At 39.5% G+C, this 19,349-nt stretch overlaps 1 protein-coding gene and 1 pseudogene across 3 annotated transcripts in view; one reads left to right on the top strand and one right to left on the bottom strand.

Annotated features, from left to right (window-relative positions):
* MTHFD2L (methylenetetrahydrofolate dehydrogenase (NADP+ dependent) 2 like) overlaps positions 1-19,349 on the top strand; it is a 460,807-nt gene that overhangs the window by 415,980 nt on the left and 25,478 nt on the right. For 2 of the 3 annotated variants that reach the window (XM_049630627.1, XM_049630628.1), the window contains one exon: positions 15,439-16,355. In XM_049630627.1, coding sequence (XP_049486584.1) covers positions 15,439-15,998 — 560 coding nt within the window. In that variant the 3' untranslated portion in view covers positions 15,999-16,355. Of the gene's footprint in view, positions 1-15,438; positions 16,356-19,349 lie in introns of those variants that run through there. The other variant, XM_049630631.1, reaches the window with a different exon arrangement.
* Positions 12,921-13,799, bottom strand: LOC125923521 (40S ribosomal protein S3a-like; annotated as a pseudogene).

The following is a 19,349-nucleotide window of genomic DNA, read 5'->3' on the forward strand; positions in this document are numbered from 1 at the left end:
CCGCCACAACCAACCCCGGGCAACCCTTTTTTTTTTTTTTTTTTCTTCCTTCCCCTCCCCCATGGGTATGTTATTCCTTTTTAAAAAAAAAAAAAAAAAAGGCTGATTGCCCCTGGATTGTTTCATGACTCATTAATGGGTCGCCACTCACAGTTTGAAAAATACTCTTACCAGTGAGATAGGCTGTGTTGTGTGAATGGATCTTTCCGTCCTTGGATTCCCCAGGAAAGATTTACGTGAGGATTTGCACTCAAATAAAGACAGCCAGGAGGAAAGTAGCAAGCACAAAGAGTTTATTAGGGACTGTACACTCTCAAGGAGGAGAGTCCCGTGTGCCTGTGTGGTTCAGTGGGTTAAGCGTCTGACTGTTGGTTTTGGCTCAGGTCATGATCTCACGGTTTGTGGGTTCAAGTCCAGCTCTGGGCTGGCAGCATGGAGCCTGCTTGGGATTCTTTCTCTCTGTCCCTCTCTCCGCCCCACCACTGCTCACACCCACTTGGGGTGGCAACTTCTCTGAGGCTATAGGGGTCCTTTCCTTTTAAGTGAACAGGGTCTCAGGTCAGGGATGGGGCATCTGTAATGGAGGCTGCTTCTAATCACTTGGGGGACCCCTCCTGCAGGTTGGAGGCCAGAGTTTCTGACCCTAAAAGGTTTGTACAGCAACTGTCATGACAGCCTTGGGTGGGGGCTGAAATCACAATGCAAATGCATTATAATGAGTCTAAGGGTTACCTTGGCAGAGGTGGAAGAAGAGAGCGCGTATTTTTTTTTGCACCTGTGGCTCTTGATCTCTTAGCCCTGGGGTCTTGGAAGCCACAAGGTCAAGGTGTGGTGTACCCAAGCATTTAAGGTATGATGGTGTGCCCCCCAGGCTTCTAAAATGTAACCTATTGATCACTGTCCTGGCCCCCAGCTCATGTCTAACTGCCTGCTCTGTCAATATCACATTAAACATAACATGTGCATATACAGTAGCTTTCTCTTCTTCCAATTTTTTTTTTTTTTTTTTTTTGTCCAGGATAATCTGTGAATAAACTTTGGCATATCCTGAGCATGTATTGGGTATTTTCTAATATGCCAGGCAATGTGCTAAGTACTTTATATACATCATTTCATTTACTTCTCTAGCCACTTTTATGAAGTTGTTATCATTCTACATGTGTAGATAGAGAAACTGAGACTGAAATAAGCACTTCTCCAAGGTTCCCTAGGTTTTATCTGTACAGCCTGGGATTTGAACCTGAGTCTTAGATATTGGCCAAGCAACAGAGGAAACTCGACAAGCACTTAAAATTTGCCGTGGCTAGTATTTTTGTCATGGGTAATCCTAAATATATAGGTTAGTAAACTAGTAATTTGACATATTGTACCATCTGCCACGTTGAATACTCTCTTTATCAACATTTGTCTAGCAGCAAGATTTCTAGAGCAGTACCTTGTGTGGTAGATGAGGAAGAAATGCAGTTTACCTAATTGGGACATGTGGCCGGTGAGCTTCATCTCATCTGGTCCTTGGCCAACTGTCTACACATAGGCTGGTCCTTTTGTTTCCAGTGGCTTTATAACTTTGCTCTAGGAAACTCTTAAAAAGTATCTAAGGTATCTTCCTAGGCTCCTCTTGCATCCATTTAAGAATTTGGGGCCATGACACCTTCTCACCCGCTACCCAGACTATGAGGAAAAGATTCGTTTGTTCTTGGACATCCCAAACCAATACTGGGTTTTTTGCCAACCGTCCAAGACACGGCCCAAGGCACATTCCTTTCCCTTGGAACCTCTTAAATCTAAGCTCTCATCACCTCTTCCAACTATCCTGACTTTATATTTGGCCCTTTCGTTTTCTAGCTTGAGTCCCTCTGTCCTCCCTAAGTGTTAGTCTTTTGAAATCCAGGAGCCAGAGAGGAAGTTCTTCTCTGTTCCCTTTCTTGTCTGCATCACTTCTCTGAATCAATAAGCACAGATTGTCTCAGCTGCTGCTGGAATGCTCAAAGGAGGTGTGTAGCAGAAGCCCTGATAGGTAGTTGGCTTTTCTTTTTGTAATACAAGTGCCGAATAAGTTAGGCCCAAGAGCTTTGATTCAAAGAGGCATCCATTTCAAAGATGGCTATCTCAAGTAAACACCTCGCCAGCTACTAGATAAAGAGCCAGGCTGCCTCTCCCTGCCAGACTTCTTTGTTTTAGAGATCTTGGTTGACCTTGATAACTGAGCATTTGGGCTGTTTACATTTTCTCTTCCAGAACTTTGAATTCCCACTCTTGTGTTTTAACTTCACAATAACTTATAACAATAACGCAAATTAACTTCCGATAAAGAGTGAGCCCAGGAAACCCTAGGCCCCTACCGTTGATCACAATAAAAGCAGAATGCCAGGCCTGTGCATTCTCTCCCTGCCTGTGATCTCAGCGTGTGCCCCCTGGTGTGCTATGCAATTTCCAGCTCTTACAAATAATACACTTTTCTTTTTCTCGAAGTTGCATGATGGTTATTGCTGAGGGTGTCTTACAGTCATAATAAAATCCACAAGGGCTCGTCCAGCCACATTATTGGCTACTGACAGGCGGAGACGAGTACATAACAAGACAGGAGAAGGGAAGATTAGCGCTACAGACAAAGGGAATTAGAGGGATTGTGAAAAAATGGTTTGTGTTTCCTGAATGTCGGGTCATTTGTATGCCTTATCTAGACCATGTGGCCTTCAGGAGCTACGTCCTTAAAGCAAAGGAATTGTACTCACTGGTTTTCACATTTGACTCTGGGAAACCTAAGGGGCTGTTGGCTGGCGGTAGAGCCCCTCCCTCCATCTGCTCTTTTCAACTGGTACATCTCTCCTCGCTTTGATCATTTTACATACTGAGCTTCGTAAACATTTTTCCTTTAAAGAAAGGATTACAAATGTTTGAAACCTATTTCATTTGACTTTAATACTCTGTCTACAGCATGGTGGTTAGTAATGTAGACCCTCACCTATTACCCCCACTGCCCTCCAGTCCCTGCTCATGCCCCAGATGCACCAATGTCTATTTGAAGGGAACAAGGTTCGGTTGGTGAAAGGAAGAGAAGCATGCATCCAGCCCTCACAGGTTCACTGGATTTTGCAGAGAAAAGATCCAAGGCAGAAGCTAATGGAACTACTCAAGAGTGATCCTGTGAATTTCTGGGAACAAAGGGATTCCATCCTCCTAAATGATCAAGTATGGCACAGAGCAGGGCCCTCCCTGGTGGCCCTCAGTGCTATAAGTAATCTGGCACTGTTCTGGCATCCCAAGAAGCTTTGCAAGCATCCAGAAATTGTTCTTGTTATGGACAGTATTCTAATGATAGGCGTCATAGCCAAACAAACATCCAACAGGAAACAAAGAAACCAGAGAAAAAGAAGATATACTCTGTGGTCATTGCCACTGAGTCACTAGTTTATAAATACTTCTTGAGGATTCCTAGAAATAACAGGGGGACTTCTGGGGGGAAGATACTGAAGTCCTCTTACTAGTATTATAGGTTCTATTTAGTAAGGATGCATTTAGCCATCATAGGACTGTCTCCAAAGCAAATAATGCTGAAGAAAGTTTTTCTAATCTACAAAGAAACATATACATCCGTACAAATTCCACTGCAATTACTCTTGTTATTCATGTAGTAGGACAGCTTCCAGCTGAAGGAGTAATCCACCTGAATAAGCATTCCCATGGTGTTACTTTTATATCTGAAAAAGAGTTCTGGTTTTGTTCCCAGCCTCACCTCTGACTCATCATTGTGAAACTAAGAAATCATTTGGCCTCTCAGCACCTCAAAATCTCTCTTCTGTGAATGAGGATAATGGGTAAACCTTCTCTTGCTTCACTGAATTGTTGTGAAGTTTAATTAGATAATGTTTGCACAGCCCTTTGAACTCTACTAATTAAATGGATGTGTAAATATGGTGCTTCCTTTTATCAGGGTGCCTTGACTGAGCCATTTTATAAAGACTTGAAGATGACCATGATAGGATTCCTAAGGAAAGGATTTTTTTTTTTAACTCATGCGAACTCGATTCTGAGATTGTCAAATAAGCATCCAAAAATACCCAGCTGGGGTTCTAATTAATAAGGATATAGCCTCAGACTTGCACAAAGGGTAATGTTTATGCTTTCATATCAGGGTGAACTTAGCTCCTAGAGTATACTGGTATGCTCTGTGTGTGCTTTAGGTATTGGCATTGTTTGTAAGATGTTATGTTTAGTCATTATAGTTTGGTAAGATAACACTGGTGATTTATTTCATGTCTGTCATATAAGGAATACACAATAACAGATTTGTGGTCACCTAATAAGAAAGCCCTAACTTTTGAAATATCATGATCCTGTGTAGATAACCCATGGGTTAGTCTACTTATCAATCAAGGAGATTTTCTACCCACAACTGAGAAATCTTAGATAAATCAGAAATCCTCTCACTAAATTTTCTGATGGGAATACTTCCCCCTAAAATAATTATCCCAGTTATTTCTCAAAATTTGTATTAATAATAGGTCTTGTTTTCTGTCAGAAATCTATTCATAGATGGATTGATTGGCTTGGGATTAATTGGCAGGCTTCCAAACCTGCCTTGGGCTTTGGTGTGTAATTATATTTGAAAGCTAGAACTTTTTAATGATGACATTTTAAGTATATAACAATTAAATTTCATTTTTTACTGAATACCCCAGAATAGAGAATTGAAATGTTTCCTCAGGAACTCAGACCGGTCCATATGAGTTTTGAAAACTACTAAGTATCAAGGTGGGAGGTCACGACAGCAAATGCTTCTGTAAATTCCAATAGCTGCTTTTTGTACTTACAATGTTTCTTCTGTCGTATGGACTTCAGGAATACATGCACTGATGGACCAGCGTAATGTAAAAGTACTTTGAACTGTTAGAAACTTCAAATTCAGCTTCTGACTCATATCTTCTGACATATATGTACTGCCCTGAATCTTCATCTGAATAAAAGAGAAGAATTCCAGGGAATTTTTGAATTCTTTAGGCCCTGGTTGACAACTTAATGAAAAGTGAGGTGCCTTAGTAAACCCTGGGCATAATGGCCCAGATAGGTATAGTGTTGATAATTTCAGAAGAAGAGGAATAAGTATTGATTATTGTGATCTAAAGGGACTCTCAAGAAAACACAATACAGATCTAAAACTCAAATATATTGCTTGAGGAGGCACAAAGACAAAATAGAATTTGAGTTTGCTACTACAGGGACCAGGGAATGAATATTCTACTTATGACTCTAAAATCCTGAATGAATCTATATCCTCACCCATTGGGATTTTTAACTAGGAGGATGAATATTTTAAAAATCAGTCCATTCTCTATTAGTTAATTGTTTATTCACTTACTTTATTACTTTAGCTTGTGCTTTAAGAGAGTATTATGTGGAGTGCCTGGGTGGCTCAGTTGGTTAAGGGTCTGACTTCAGCTCAAGTCATGATCTCCTGGCTTGTGGGTTTGATTGAGCCCAGTGTTGGGCTCTGTGCTGACAACTAAGAGCCTGGAGCCTGCTTCAGATTCTGTCTCCCACTTTCTCTCTGCCCCTCCCCCGCTCATTCTCTCTCTCTCTCTCTCTCTCTCTCTCTCTCTCTCAAAAATGAGTAAATGTTAAAAAAAATTTTTAAAGAGCATTATGTAAATTTAGATAGAGATTTAAAGAGGTCAGTGTGAACCTTGGTGGGCTCAGCCTCATTAATCGTGCCAATGTCATAGAAGTGTCATCCACGAAAACTGTGGCACCTCCTTGAGATCTTCAGTTTGGGTTTGAGTTAGACACACAGGTACCAGTAAATCTAAGTCAATATTCAAGTGAACTGTGGCCGCATTATGAATAGGGTGTTTTCAGGGGTTTTAAGAAAGAGACCATCAAAATGTCATTAATCTGACGGAAAGTCCATATTCAGACTGCATCCCTCCTTATCAAGTTAGCAGGTGTGCTGTCACAGAGGAAAGATTGTACCCCTGCTCTGGGCCAGGACGTGCCGAATGTCTGAGGATTATTAGACACTCACCACCTGAGTAATTCATTTACTCCAAGGGCGACGTTGAATAAAAATGGCAGAGTTCAGGCTAGTAAAGTAGTGCTCAGATCAAGCAAAAGATTGTCCCTTAACAATCGTGAGAACTTTCTCCTTGCAAATTTGAGGGAAAATGGGAGACTGGGAATTTGATTCCTCCTCCTCCTCTTCCTCAAATAACCAAGTACATTGTTTCCTTTCTTTAAGATTTCTTTTTCTCTTCTCTTCTTTTTTCTTTTTTTGTCAATGTTTTTTTTTTTTTTTTTCTGTTTATCGTCTCTACAGATGTCTTTACCAAGTGACTTCCTCTTTGTGTTTAATGATTGCAAGTGTCTGATTGTTTTCCTTGTAAGGCTATAAATTTATTCCAAGTCTTATTCTGGTTTTGTTCTTCAGCCCTTCCAAAATGTTCAGAAAGGTGCTGGAAGTCTGGCATTAAAGCTGTTTCCCACTGTGGTTTTTCCTGTGTTTAAATCTCCTATTTCAAGCTTAAGGTTATTCACAAAAAGTTAACAGAGAGCTCCCTACATCTGCATCAGGAGTTACTTCTGAATTCTGTCTAAAGACAAAGCGCTTGTCTCTGAATTCCCCAATGGACAGATCCTTTCTTTTTTTTTTTTTTTTTAACATTTATTTATTTTTGAGACAGAGAGAGACAGAGCATGAACGGGGGAGGGTCAGAGAGAGAGGGAGACACAGAATCTGAAACAGGCTCCAGGCTCTGAGCAATCAGCCCAGAGCCCGACGCGGGGCTCAAACTCACATACCGCGAGATCGTGACCTGAGCTGAAGTCGGACGCTTAACCGACTGAGCCACCCAGGCGCCCCAATCCTTTCTTTACTTATAAGACTGGGTAAGAATCCAGTCTATGTTCACAGGAATAATTTTAGGGATAGTTTCCAGAAGACCTTGTCAAATATATACAATTTATCTAATTTCCTTTGATTTCTTATGTGATTTAGAGTTTTGAATTCTACCTTTCTATCCACTTCTTTTTGTTTTAATTTTTTTTAACATTTATTTATTTTTGAGACAGAGAGAGACAGAGCATGAACGGGGGAGGGTCAGAGAGAGAGGGAGATACAGAATCTGAAACAGGCTCCAGGCTCTGAGCTGTCAGCAGAGAGCCCGACGCGGGGCTCGAACTCATGGACCACGAGATCGTGACCTGAGCTGAAGTCGGATGCTTAACCGACTGAGCCACCCAGGCGCCCCTCTACTTCTTTTGCATATGAATATATGTACTGTTTGATATATATTTGGGAGTACTGAATTATTTGTTCCTAAAACTATTATTAAATCTGCAAATGTTAGCTGACTAGGTTTTGGAAAATCTTTAACATTGACTTTCAGCTCAGAATAAGACTAGATCTTAAAACAAAGCAGTTTTCCTTGTTCTGAGGGGGATTTAACTTTGCAAGGCAACTGCATTTTGGGGGTTTCTGGCCAACCAGGAGTGAAAGGAATAAGTCAGAAGAAAATGGGGGAAATAGCTGAGGAAAGAGGAATAATAGGATGAAGGCTATTAGGATTGTGCTGAGATTTGAAGGAATCTAGAAGAGAGACCATTTTTAGGTTTTTCCATTTTGTTTGTCATGGTGAAGACATCTTTTAAGGGAACAGTTTTGGAATCTGAATACCTTTGGATACTTCCTCAAAACATTAAAAAATGCAGACCACTGGATGTGTGGAATTGTATTCCCTATATGTTCTAAGACACCTCTCCAATGAACACTTTTATTCACCTCAAAATTCTTCAGAATGGCTATTATAATTCTAAATTATCCTTGGTGAAATGATGCCATCTAGAAAGGTAAGTATAAGAATTTGGGATATGGTTGGGGTGCCTGGGTGGCTCTGTCAGTTAAGTGTCTGACTTCAGCTCAGGTCATGATCTCATGGTTTGTGAGTTCGAGCCCCATGTCGGGCTCTGTGCTGACAGCTCAGAGCCTGGAGCCTGCTTCAGGTTCTGTGTCTCCCCTTCTCTCTGCCCCTCCCATGCTAATGCTCTGTCTCTCTCTATTTCTCAATAATAAATAAACGTTAAAAAATTTTTGTTTTAAAGAATTTGGGATATGGTGTAAACACGTGTAAGAAGCAGGAGTGTACATCAAATGGGGAAGATGGTGTGGGTTTAGACTGAGGCAAATCCGGGAGAGTCTGGGACTGGCCAATTGAAAGTACGACTTATATACCTCATGCCTCAGCCCCCCAAGTCTAATGGCTGGCCCATCTCCTGCTGCAAACCTGACCAATAGGCCATTCTCCCCAGAGAGAAAGGTTTCAGGAGATTTCACAGATGAAACAAGACTGAGGAAAGTTCCCATAAAATTGTGCTTAGTGACCTGAGGCAACATTTTTCCATAGGATTTTCCAAAGTTCAAAAGACATATTTTGAATTTTTCAGTCCTCAGGGTCAGTTTGAAGAATGGATTTGTCCAGGTTACTCACACGTCTCCTGTGAACCTCTCCCATATAGACATACAACAAAAAATTACAGAGATATAGACAAATTGTGTTGCAAGTAATAAGACCAATTTCCACTAAGGATAAAAGATTTTTAACTGATTGGGTAATCAAAGGATTCCTAAAAAGGGTTCCTTATTCATTAAAAAAATGAAATAAATTCAGCCTTTGGGGAGCTTTAATAAAATAAACCAAATTTCAGACTTATTACTAGACTTACCTTATCATTCTAGTTAGAGAGACTAACAGTTTCCTATCGTAGCAAGAGACTCAAGGGGCCACAGAGGCACCTGTGGTTTCTGAGTTGAGGTCTTGAATGTTAAGAGTGGTAACAGAGGAAATCTTCATGGATCCGCAATGTTGTTGAATACTGGCTCTCCCTGAACACCCAAACAGCCCATTGATAAGACAAATCTGAGCTTATGATTACAGAAGCATGGAAAAACACTGTCTTGGCAGTCTTTTAGGAGCTGTGTGCACCAGAGCTCTCTACCATCAGCCAACCTGTGAAGGTTGATTCTGAGCATCTCTTTCCAACTCTGTGTTCAGTGATGTCACTTGCTATCTTGAAGTCAGTCGTGGTAGGGATATTTATGCCATAGAGGAGTATTTATGCCACAGAAATCATCAAATTCCTCAAATCAGCGATTCCCGCCCCCACCCCCACCCCAAGAGCCTATTTATCTGAGTAGTGTCTTGTGGCATAGAAGCAAAGCTGAGATGCTTAGAGGTTGAAAATTTGTTTTAAAGCAAGTTTTTTAATGCAGAGACTTGCTCAGGATTGGGTAAGGAGCATAACAGGGATTGGTGGGTACAACAGGGACAGGGTTTTGAAGCAAGGGGTTTCAAGAGTCTTGGAGAACAAACAGCCATTTGAGACTACCCACGGAAAAGTCAAACAACTTGATGATAATTTAAATGAGTTTTTTAGTAACTTCCAGAGACAGTGAAATTATCTGTAGCTTCTACCTTTCTGAGCAAGGGTTTTCTAGAATAATAAAGTCATGTTGATGAAAACAGTGGAATAGTAAAGTCATATTAATGTATACAGTAAGCTATGTGGGTGTGGGTGGTTTCGGTTCTCACATATAATGCTTGAGCCTTCAAATTATATAAGATTTAAGGATAGGTTTCCATGGAATTATCTTGGCAAAATGTAAGAAATAAGTAAATAAATAAATCTCATAGGAAATAGTTACTTGAATCACTGTTCATTTGCAAATTTAACAAAATGTAAAAAAAAAAAAAAAAGAACGATCTGACTCCACATACTAATAGCATTAAAAACCTATTGATATTTAAATATTTACTAAATATTTAAATGGATTTTAATTCTATTTCACTGTTATCAAACAGTAAGAATGTAAATATATTGCATTTGTATACTTGGAGAACTAAATATATCATGTCTAAGAAATTTCTTTTCAGTGCCTTTAAAAATGTAATTAATGAACAACTTTATACTTCCAATCATTTTCCTCTACAAGACAACAATGTAGATGGATGACTTAGAGTATTTAAGATATCTAAAACAGATTTTGAATGCCCATTTGTTATAATTCCAGCATTAAGTAAAATCTGTATTATTTCTATGATAGGGTCAGAAGAGTGCAAGGATCAGGGGTGCTTGGGCGGCTCAGTCTGTTAAGTGGCCAACTTTGACTCAGGTCATGATTTTGCAGTTCATGAGTTCATTCGAGCCTGGCATGGGGCTCTGGGCTGAAGCACAGAGTCTGGAGCATGCTTCGAGTTCTTTGTCTCCCTCCCTGCCCCTCCACCGCACACCCTCTCCCTCTCTCTCTCTCTCTCTCTCTCTCTCTCTCTCTCTCTCTCTCTCAAAAATAAATAAACATTACAAAATTTTTTTTAGAAGTCTGCAAGGATCAGAAATGAATTAGTTGAGAGAAGAAAGAAAAGAACATTCAATTTGATGACACAAAAAGACAATGTTTAAATCATAGAAATGGAAGACATTAATTAATTAATTAATTAATTGATTCTTCCTTTACCCTATAGTAAATACTTCTAGTGAGGAATAAAGGCAGTATACAGTTTCTTTTTGTGTAGTGTTTTCTTATTCTTAAAATATTCTCTATAATGAGCTGAAAGCTATTTCCTTTGTTCCCTCATTCTTTCATTTTTCTTTCTGCAAACATGTAGAGTAAATCTACTCTTTATTTAACATATTGACAACACGACCACGATTATTGGGTTCTGCTTTCGTTTTCAGTTGTTTTTGTTTGTTTTGTTTTTCCTTAGATAGGCAACCTGAGTTTATTCAACCATTCCATTTCAGAGGTATTCAGTGTGTGGACCAGTATTAGTCCATGACTCTTTCTTACCTCTGGGAACCTTAGGTCCACAACAAGATAAGGCGCTGCACCAGAACATAAATCAACATACTTCACTGAAAAAACATTGCTATGAATAAATAAAGCTACCTGAATCAAACAATGTGTTTAGTGATATAGTTGTTTTACATTGTGCAGAAGCTTTTTTACCCTGTTGCAGACTGGTAGTAAGCAATTAAACCAACTAGTTCGATAGCACTTGCTCCATATGGCATGAGTTCTAGATACATTCTAATTATCCTTCTCTAGACCAGCCCCTGGATGTAACCAATGACTCCAGAGAGTCTGCTAAAAATATAGAGGAAAACATTATATCCTTATATCTGGACACTGTTTGTCTTAGAGTAGCCTAATAGTTTTAATGAGCTTTTAGTCAAGTAAAACACCTGGTCAGAATTATACATTTATCCCCTTTTAAATTTTTCTTGCAACTTGTATAGTCCATCATTCCAAAGTGGGCTACCTATTAGCTATTCTATCCAATTTTGTTCATTTACAAATATAGGGCTATGCAGCTATTGCTGTGTTAAGAAAAACAAAAACAAACCTAACTCAATCACCTTAAAGAATCACTTTTTTTTTTTTATTTCCCATGAATTTGGGTTCAGCTGGTCAGTGACAGTGACCGTGGCTTGTTTCTTCTGATCTTGACTGGGCTTGCTCAAGCATCTGCCTTCAGCTGGTGGTTAGCTAGAGTCTGACTCGTGTAGGATGGCCTCAGCTGAAATGACTCAGCTTCCCTCCACAGGATTTATATCCTCCAGTAGGCTAGCTTGAGCTTGTCCTCAAGGCTGTCACAGGGTTCCAGGAGATATAGGTAGCACACAAGACCTCTTTAAGGATTAGCCCTGCCGCTGGCATAGACGAGAGCAGAGAAAGGCAGAAAATAGACCTGGAGGAAAACAAAGATAAAATAATCGTAACAGTGCCAGTGTGTTCTTCCAAGTTCTTTATTAAAAATTTGGAAAATGGTACTGACAAATACTTTTCATGGAAGACCTCTGCAGACCTTCCTACAGATGCATTGACCAATAGTTTTGGAATATGTTATTTAACTATCCAGGATTGTACCAATTGGAGCTTTCATCCAACCCACAGTTTTCCATCGTGTAAATAAGGGTTCAATGAAACACTTTGTCAAATTTGATGCTGCAACTAAGAAACGATCTGTAGTTTTCTGGCCATAAGTGGTCATCACCACATTTAATTATGATAGCAAAATATTAGAGTTCAGGACTGCATAACTTATTATGATAATCCATGTGATAAATTATTTCATGTAGGTTTTAAATTTCAAATAATTGATAAAATGGAAAAATGTTCATAATTTAACTTTAATGGCAAAATGGTAGGATTTATAGTCACAATATAAGCAAAGTTATAGGTATCATATTTTATATGATATTATATTATATATATACATTACATATATATTATATATAAGTATTTTGAAATCCTAGAAAGAAATACAATAAAAATATACTTATTATCTTTGAATGGCATGATTATAGTGATTTTTATTTTTATCTTAAACTTTTAGATTTTTTCTAGATTTTCTACAGTGGACATATGTGATGTCATCATCAGAAAAAAATAAACACATATTTAAGGTTTTTCTATTTTTTAATTTTCCTAACAATTAAAATCAAGCTCACATTTACGTCTATTTTGAAAATTGTGCATTTGTTATTGCCAGTCTGATATCCTCAGAGCAAATGTAATGAACTATTACAATCGAGAGAGAAATCTGGATCTTTCTCAAAAGCTGGATTTTAGTAACTATTTCATCAACATTTTCATCTTAAAAATATTTTCTGCAGCTATCTATAATCAACTTACGGCTTTTCTAAAAAAAGAAAAGATTTTATTAACCATCTATAATATTTGCATCCGGATCACTACAGCTTAAAATAGATCACTACCCTTTCAGAGCTCTTTAGTAACTAAGAGCAATGGATAAACTCCAAACAACAACTCAGGGAAGTTCACATCGGAACATCGGATTCACCAAGCTTAGATTATTTAAAAAGAATGATCGATAATTAAACATCACACATAAGACTTTTTGTCACCATTAAATGTCTGAATTTTGAACAGATTCTTGGACTGTTTAAGACTCATATCCATCAGCTCGTTCAATATAGCACTGGTCTCGTCCTCAGTAGCTTTGCCAGAACTACTACCTTCCCCATGAAGCTCCATGAGCTTTCCCAATTCAAACTTGAGCTTCTTCAGCACTTTGACTTTTCTGACAAAGATATCATGGAGTGGATAAATAGACTGATAAGGCTTTTCTGATGCTATGTCTTTTCTGATGCTATCTGCAATCAATTTATTGGCCATTTCTTTCAAGTCATTTGTCTGCACCTCTCGGGTCATGATCTCCGTCATCTTTTTCTGAATTGGGTGGACCTGTTGGTGCTGAGCATAAGAGGTCTTCTGAATCTGATTGTCTCAGTTTTTAGTAAAACCAACACAAAGTAGATGAAGCAAATAACCATCAGTAATCTTGACATCAACATGGGCTTCAATCATGGTCTGCCTTTTTTTTTTTTTACCATGGAATACATTTTGTCACGGGTAAGATCCATGCTATGGAAATTAGTCAGGCAGTTTGGGCCCTAAAATCCTCAGTAATTAGATTGAATTTTCTAAATCCAGTTTCATCATTCTGCAGACCAGCAAGGCTCACTTCAAAAACATGACCATTGAGGCCATCAGATCCTATTTTGGTTCTTTGAGTTCTTATAACTAGTGTTTTTCCAATATTTTTTATATTGAACACAGCTGGCACTTTCACATCATACCCATCTTTCTTACAAAATGGATCAATCACTTTCTTCTTGGCTCCCTTTATGCTGCCTTTCTTAAGGTGCTTGTTCTTCAGATTGCCATGGCACTGCTCAGGGAGCCAAAAGGCTAGGTTTTCTTTTTCTATTGGATTCCAAGAAAAAATGGGATTTTATTACTATCTTTAGAACAATACTCAATATCTATGCTAGAACTGATAAAAAGAAGTTCTATGGGCTAGGGTAGGAAAGCATGAGAAAAAAACATATTTCAAACATTGATGCCTCATTGGTTATATTATTATGTGACTAAGGAATGTATCAGGTAGCTACATCTATTTTAGCACTGTTTCTTTATAGCCATTAAAATCTTAACTGTACTAAAAATCATATGCCATCTGGAATGCATAAGTGGATAATTTAGGTAGAAGAAAGCCTCTGACAACACAACATTGAGTCCTTTTCATGCAAAGGATGTAGAATGTGAAAATGAGTAAATCACCTGCTAGACACAGTGTCCACCAGAAGCATTGTGATAGACTAAAGATGGCCACAAAACCTTTGATTTTCCTCCCACTGAGAAATGGGGTTTCTGTCTGTCCTCTTAAATCTAACTAGATTCTGTCACTGCTTGACTGATAGAATATGACAGAAATGATATTGTGCCAGCTCCCAGGTTCTAGGCTTAAGTGACCGGCAACTTCTGCTTCCTGTCTCTTGGAGCACTCACTCTTGGAAGCCAGACACTAGGCTGTGGGAAGCCCAAGCCACAGGAGAGTCCATGCCTGTATGCCCCAGTTGACAGCCCCAACTGAGCTCCGCCAACTATGAGCAACAACGATAGCCATGTGAGTGAGCCATCTTGGACAACCAGCCTAGTCACATTTTGAGGTGACTCCACCCTCAGCCACTGTCTGAGTCCAACTATGTGAAAGACTCCAGTGAAGATCCATCCAGCTGAGCTCAGTCATCCCACAGAACCACGAAATGTAATAATAAAATATTTTAAGTCGCTAAGCTTAGGAATGGTTTTTAATTATTAACAAAAATAACTGGAACATTAACCATTGTTAGCTGGTACTGTTGTACTTGAAATAAAGTTTGAAAATAATTATAGAAAATGCATGGTGATGTAAGATCTCTGTAGAGCGATCTTTCCCACTGCAATGGAGAAATAGTAGAGTTTAGTATATCTTATACCTTTCCAAGTCATATACAGACATAATGAATCAAAGAAGCAAAGACAAAATAAGAAGAAAGCTCAAAATAACACTTCATGTTTGGAGTTGATAAGATACCACTATGTGTGTGGCACTTTAAAGTTTACCACCACCCTGAGCATTTAAATTATTTTCACTTCATTTTTTTCTTTTTATCCAACCCACCCCCACCCCACCTCACCCTTCTTTGTCTCTACCTCCAATTTCCAAGTAGTTTTCATTCCACCCAACCTCAACAGGAGCCTGTTTCATAGCCATGATGTCCCTATGCTATTTATAGTATGTGAAATATACAAGGATGCGACTCCAGTGGATATCCATCTGGAGAAATCTGATAGCAATCTCTGAGGTGAAAGGGTAAATCCAGGTAGGATTTTAAGCACAGAAGCCCCCATGTGCTGCCTTTATTCTTCTGCTTCATCGGAAATGATCAAGTGCCGTTGGTCTCTTCCTAGAAACAGTATATGTTGTATATTTTTTTAAAGCCATGACAACAAAACATTAGCTGTATAAACCTTTGGTATGCTCAAGGACAAAGTTTAAATATTTTCCAGAGTGTTTTACAACTGTGTTTTGCTTTCAGGTATTCCTAAGTTGATCACATCTGATATGGTTAAAGAAGGTGCTGCTGTAATTGATGTGGGTATCAACTATGTCCATGACCCAGTGACAGGAAAGACAAAACTGGTTGGAGATGTGGACTTTGAAGGTAATAAACTATCTCTTTTGATAAGTGAAGAAAATGAAAGATTCTCCTTTGCATGTTTTTATGGTAGAAAGAGAAACTTTGTATTTGATGCAAGCATTATTAAGTTGATAATCATTACACCTCTTTCCTCTGGGCAAAAGTTTAGTCACTTCCATATTTCCTTCCTTCCTTCCTGCCTTCCTTCCTGCCTTCCTTCCTGCCTTCCTTCCTGCCTTCCTTCCTGCCTTCCTTCCTGCCTTCCTGCCTTCCTGCCTTCCTGCCTTCCTTCCTACCTTCCTTCCTTCCTTCCTACCTTCCTACCTTTCTCCCTCCTTCCCTCCCTTTTTCCCTCCCTCCTTCCCTCCCTCCTTCTTATCCTCCCTGCCTGTCTTTCTTCCCTTCTTCCTTCTTTCCTTCTCTCACTTCTTGGGAGGAAAATACAATTACACCATTAATATTTAGTTTTATATTAGGGGCACTTGGGTGGCTCATTCGGTTAAGCATCAGACTTCTGCTCAGGTCACCATCTCCCGGTTCAGTTCGCAAGTTTGAGCCCCGTGTTGGCTTCTGTGCTGATAGCTTGGAACCTGGAGCCCACTTCAGATGCTGTGCTCCCTCTCTCTCTGTCCCTCACCCACTCATGCTCTGTCTCTCTCTCAAAAATAAATAAACATTAAAAAAAAAATTAAGTTCCTTATAGTATAGGTTTTGCAGGTTTTTAGTGAAAGAATGCAGCTGGCCTTCTGTACCAGGCATTATTTTTACTTTTTTTGGAGTGTCTCTATACTTTGCTATCCATGCTATATATTCAGCCATTCACTCTTTTTTGTTTTTTGAGGCACATTTTATTTATTTTTTATTTTTTTATTATATGAAATTTATTGTCAAATTAGTTTCCATACAACACCCAGTGCTCACCCCAAAAGATGCCCTCTTCAATGCCCATCACCTACCCTCCCCTCCCTCCCACCCCCCATCAGCCCTCAGTTTGTTCTCAGTTTTTCAGAGTCTCTTATGCTTTGGCTCTCTCCCACTCTAACCTCTTTTTTTTTCTTTTTTTTCCTTCCCCTCCCCCATGGGTTTCTGTTAAGTTTCTCAGGATCCACATAAGAGTGAAAACATATGGCATCTGTCTTTCTCTGTATGGCTTATTTCACTTAGCATCACACTCTCCAGTTCCATCCACGTTGCTACAAAGGGCCATATTTCATTTTTCTCATTGTCACGTAGTACTACATTGTGTATATAAACCACAATTTCTTTATCCATTCATCAGTTGATGGACATTTAGGCTTTTTCCACAATTTCAGCCATTCACTCTTAAAGCCTTGGGGTGTGTTTGCTAATCCTAACTATATTTCAGATCTGGAGAGTTACCTGGATAATTCAAGTCAACATTCCTCACTTGTATTTTAAAAAGGATGAGGAAGAGGAACTAGGATAACATTTCTATGGCCATTGAAGGGGATAAGGCAGCAAATATGTAGTAACAAAAAACAGTTGTAACTCAATGCCTTATCTACTGTGCCCCTACACAGATAGTTTTAGATACCTGACCCCTAATCCAATTTTACTTACATATCTTTGTCAGATACTTGGATGCATTCAGATTTTCAGTATAATCTAGGAATCCTTAGTCGTCCAATAAGATATAAATTTAGTAAATGGAGGTATTTTCATATTAGAAATCTAATATATACATATATATTAGATTAATCATTTTGCCAAAAAAGCAGGGCCATGTCAAGAACTTTATCAGCCATAGGTGTGTCTTTATAGACAAACTAAAAGGAATAATAGATGACATGATTTTTTAAAAAAAAATTTAATGTTTATTTTTGAGAGAGACAGAGTGTGAGTGGGGGAGGCGCAGAGAGAGAGGGAGACACAGAATCCAAGCAGGTTCCAGGCTCTCAGCTGTCAGCACAAGCCCAACTCAGGGCTCCAACTCACGGACCGTGTGATCATGACCTGAGCCGAAGTCAGACGCTTAACCAACTGAGCCACCCAGGCACCCCTAGATGATGTGATTTTTAAAATAATTCCAATTGTACATTTCCTCTTGGAATCTGGTCATCAGGCAATGATTTACCAAAGTCCTAGCATGGTATTGGATGAAACCTAACATGCAGGCAGCCAAGTGTTCTAGGGTATTGGTCCCATGTTTGTGAGATTGCAGGTTGTATCACGTAGGCAATCTGAACCTGGTGCTAAAAAAAAAAAAAAAAAAAGAAAGGAAGGAAAACCTGGGGACACATGTGCAGCAATACATTCTGGGGACAGAATGGGGCATAAGAGCAAAGTACCGACAGCACACTGCTCTCGTAGGCGGTCGTTCGCAAGTTCCCTGCCAATGATGGAGCTTCCAGTCAGCAGGGGGATCTCTGCGGGTAACCACGGCTGTCTGTGTACAGGTGCGTGTTACGTGTACGTGCTGAACTCCTCAGGAAGTGACCTCATTTCTTTATTTCACTTGTCATGTTCAATCAGTAATATCAGATATCAATAATTTATGTGAATTTCTCAACTTCAAAGGGTAAGGATACAATTTGTTTTAAAACCTGACCTCATTTTTTTATTTTTGCACTGTCATTCTGCTTCTTGGTGACATTACAGCTACCACGTGTTTATTGCAAAATCACCGTATGCTTCTGGTGCACCCAGATGGCACAGACAGAACGTGATAGCCAGCTCGAGGCAAGAAAAGCAGAGATGTTTGCAGTTTGCAACCTTGACTCTGCTCGTAGAGCAAACTTACCCAGCAGTGCAACACATCTTTTGAGACCCTTCTCTCGTATAATTGTTCATTGGTCTCAAAGCATTTCCACCCATTCTTATGTTTAGCTAAGAATGCTTTTTGCTTGTGGGGTATTATAAAAACACTAAAAATGAGCTTTTGGGTGCGCGTATGCTTAGTCACACACGAATATGCACTTCAGATCGCATACCATTCCATTTGGCACAATCTATTAAACTGAACTGCAGTTATGCATATCTAGGTATGTAATGAAATAAAAAAGGGAAATGACAAAGAGAAACAAAGACGTAAGATAAACAGGCAAGTGCATTGGGCTGGGAGACAAAGAGGTGTTTTAGACCTAGCATCGTAACCCAGGAACTTTGCAGCCTCCCTGGCCGTCAGTGGTGTTATCGGTTAAATGGTAGCAGTGACAGGAGTGGCTCCTTGCAGCCCTTGTGTGTGCTGCATCTTGGACATCCAGCTGAGTGCTACCAAACGGTTATGTAGAAACACAGAAACTTTGGGTAGGTCAGGCTTTTCTGCTTCTGTCATAAGGCCACGCCCATCTTATTGATAATATTACCCTTGCTCACCCCCTGGATCACAGAACCAGGGCCCTAAGGAAGACCTGGACTTGGTAAAGAAGACCTTGCCAGTGAGGCCGTGACTCAGCCACCCGGAGGAACATGCAAGTGATAGGTTTTGACATGTTGCTCTTCAGGTTCTTCATCGGGACTTAACCTGAGGTGAGGGATGATCCCTCGGCTGCAAGGGAGGAACTCCAACTTGGGTTATGCCGTAAAACTTGTAGGCAGCCGTGGCTGCAGGTTGCCAGAGGGAAAGTGTGGCTGCTTTGTGAGTATCGGTGAACATTTCCCTCTCACTGTATAGCCAAGATAAACAAATGGGTGTAGGTAAAGTCAAATGTTAAAGTAAATTGTCCTTGCAGACATTTTCAGCTCTCGAATAAAGGAAACAGGGTGGCCGTTGGTGGGAATGATTTTTAAAGAAAAATTTCATTCATGGACCCCATTTGAGAAATATTAGAAATATGTAAATATTTGCA

Source organism: Panthera uncia, chromosome B1, assembly GCF_023721935.1.
Source record: "Panthera uncia isolate 11264 chromosome B1, Puncia_PCG_1.0, whole genome shotgun sequence".
Lineage (NCBI taxonomy): Eukaryota > Metazoa > Chordata > Mammalia > Carnivora > Felidae > Panthera > Panthera uncia.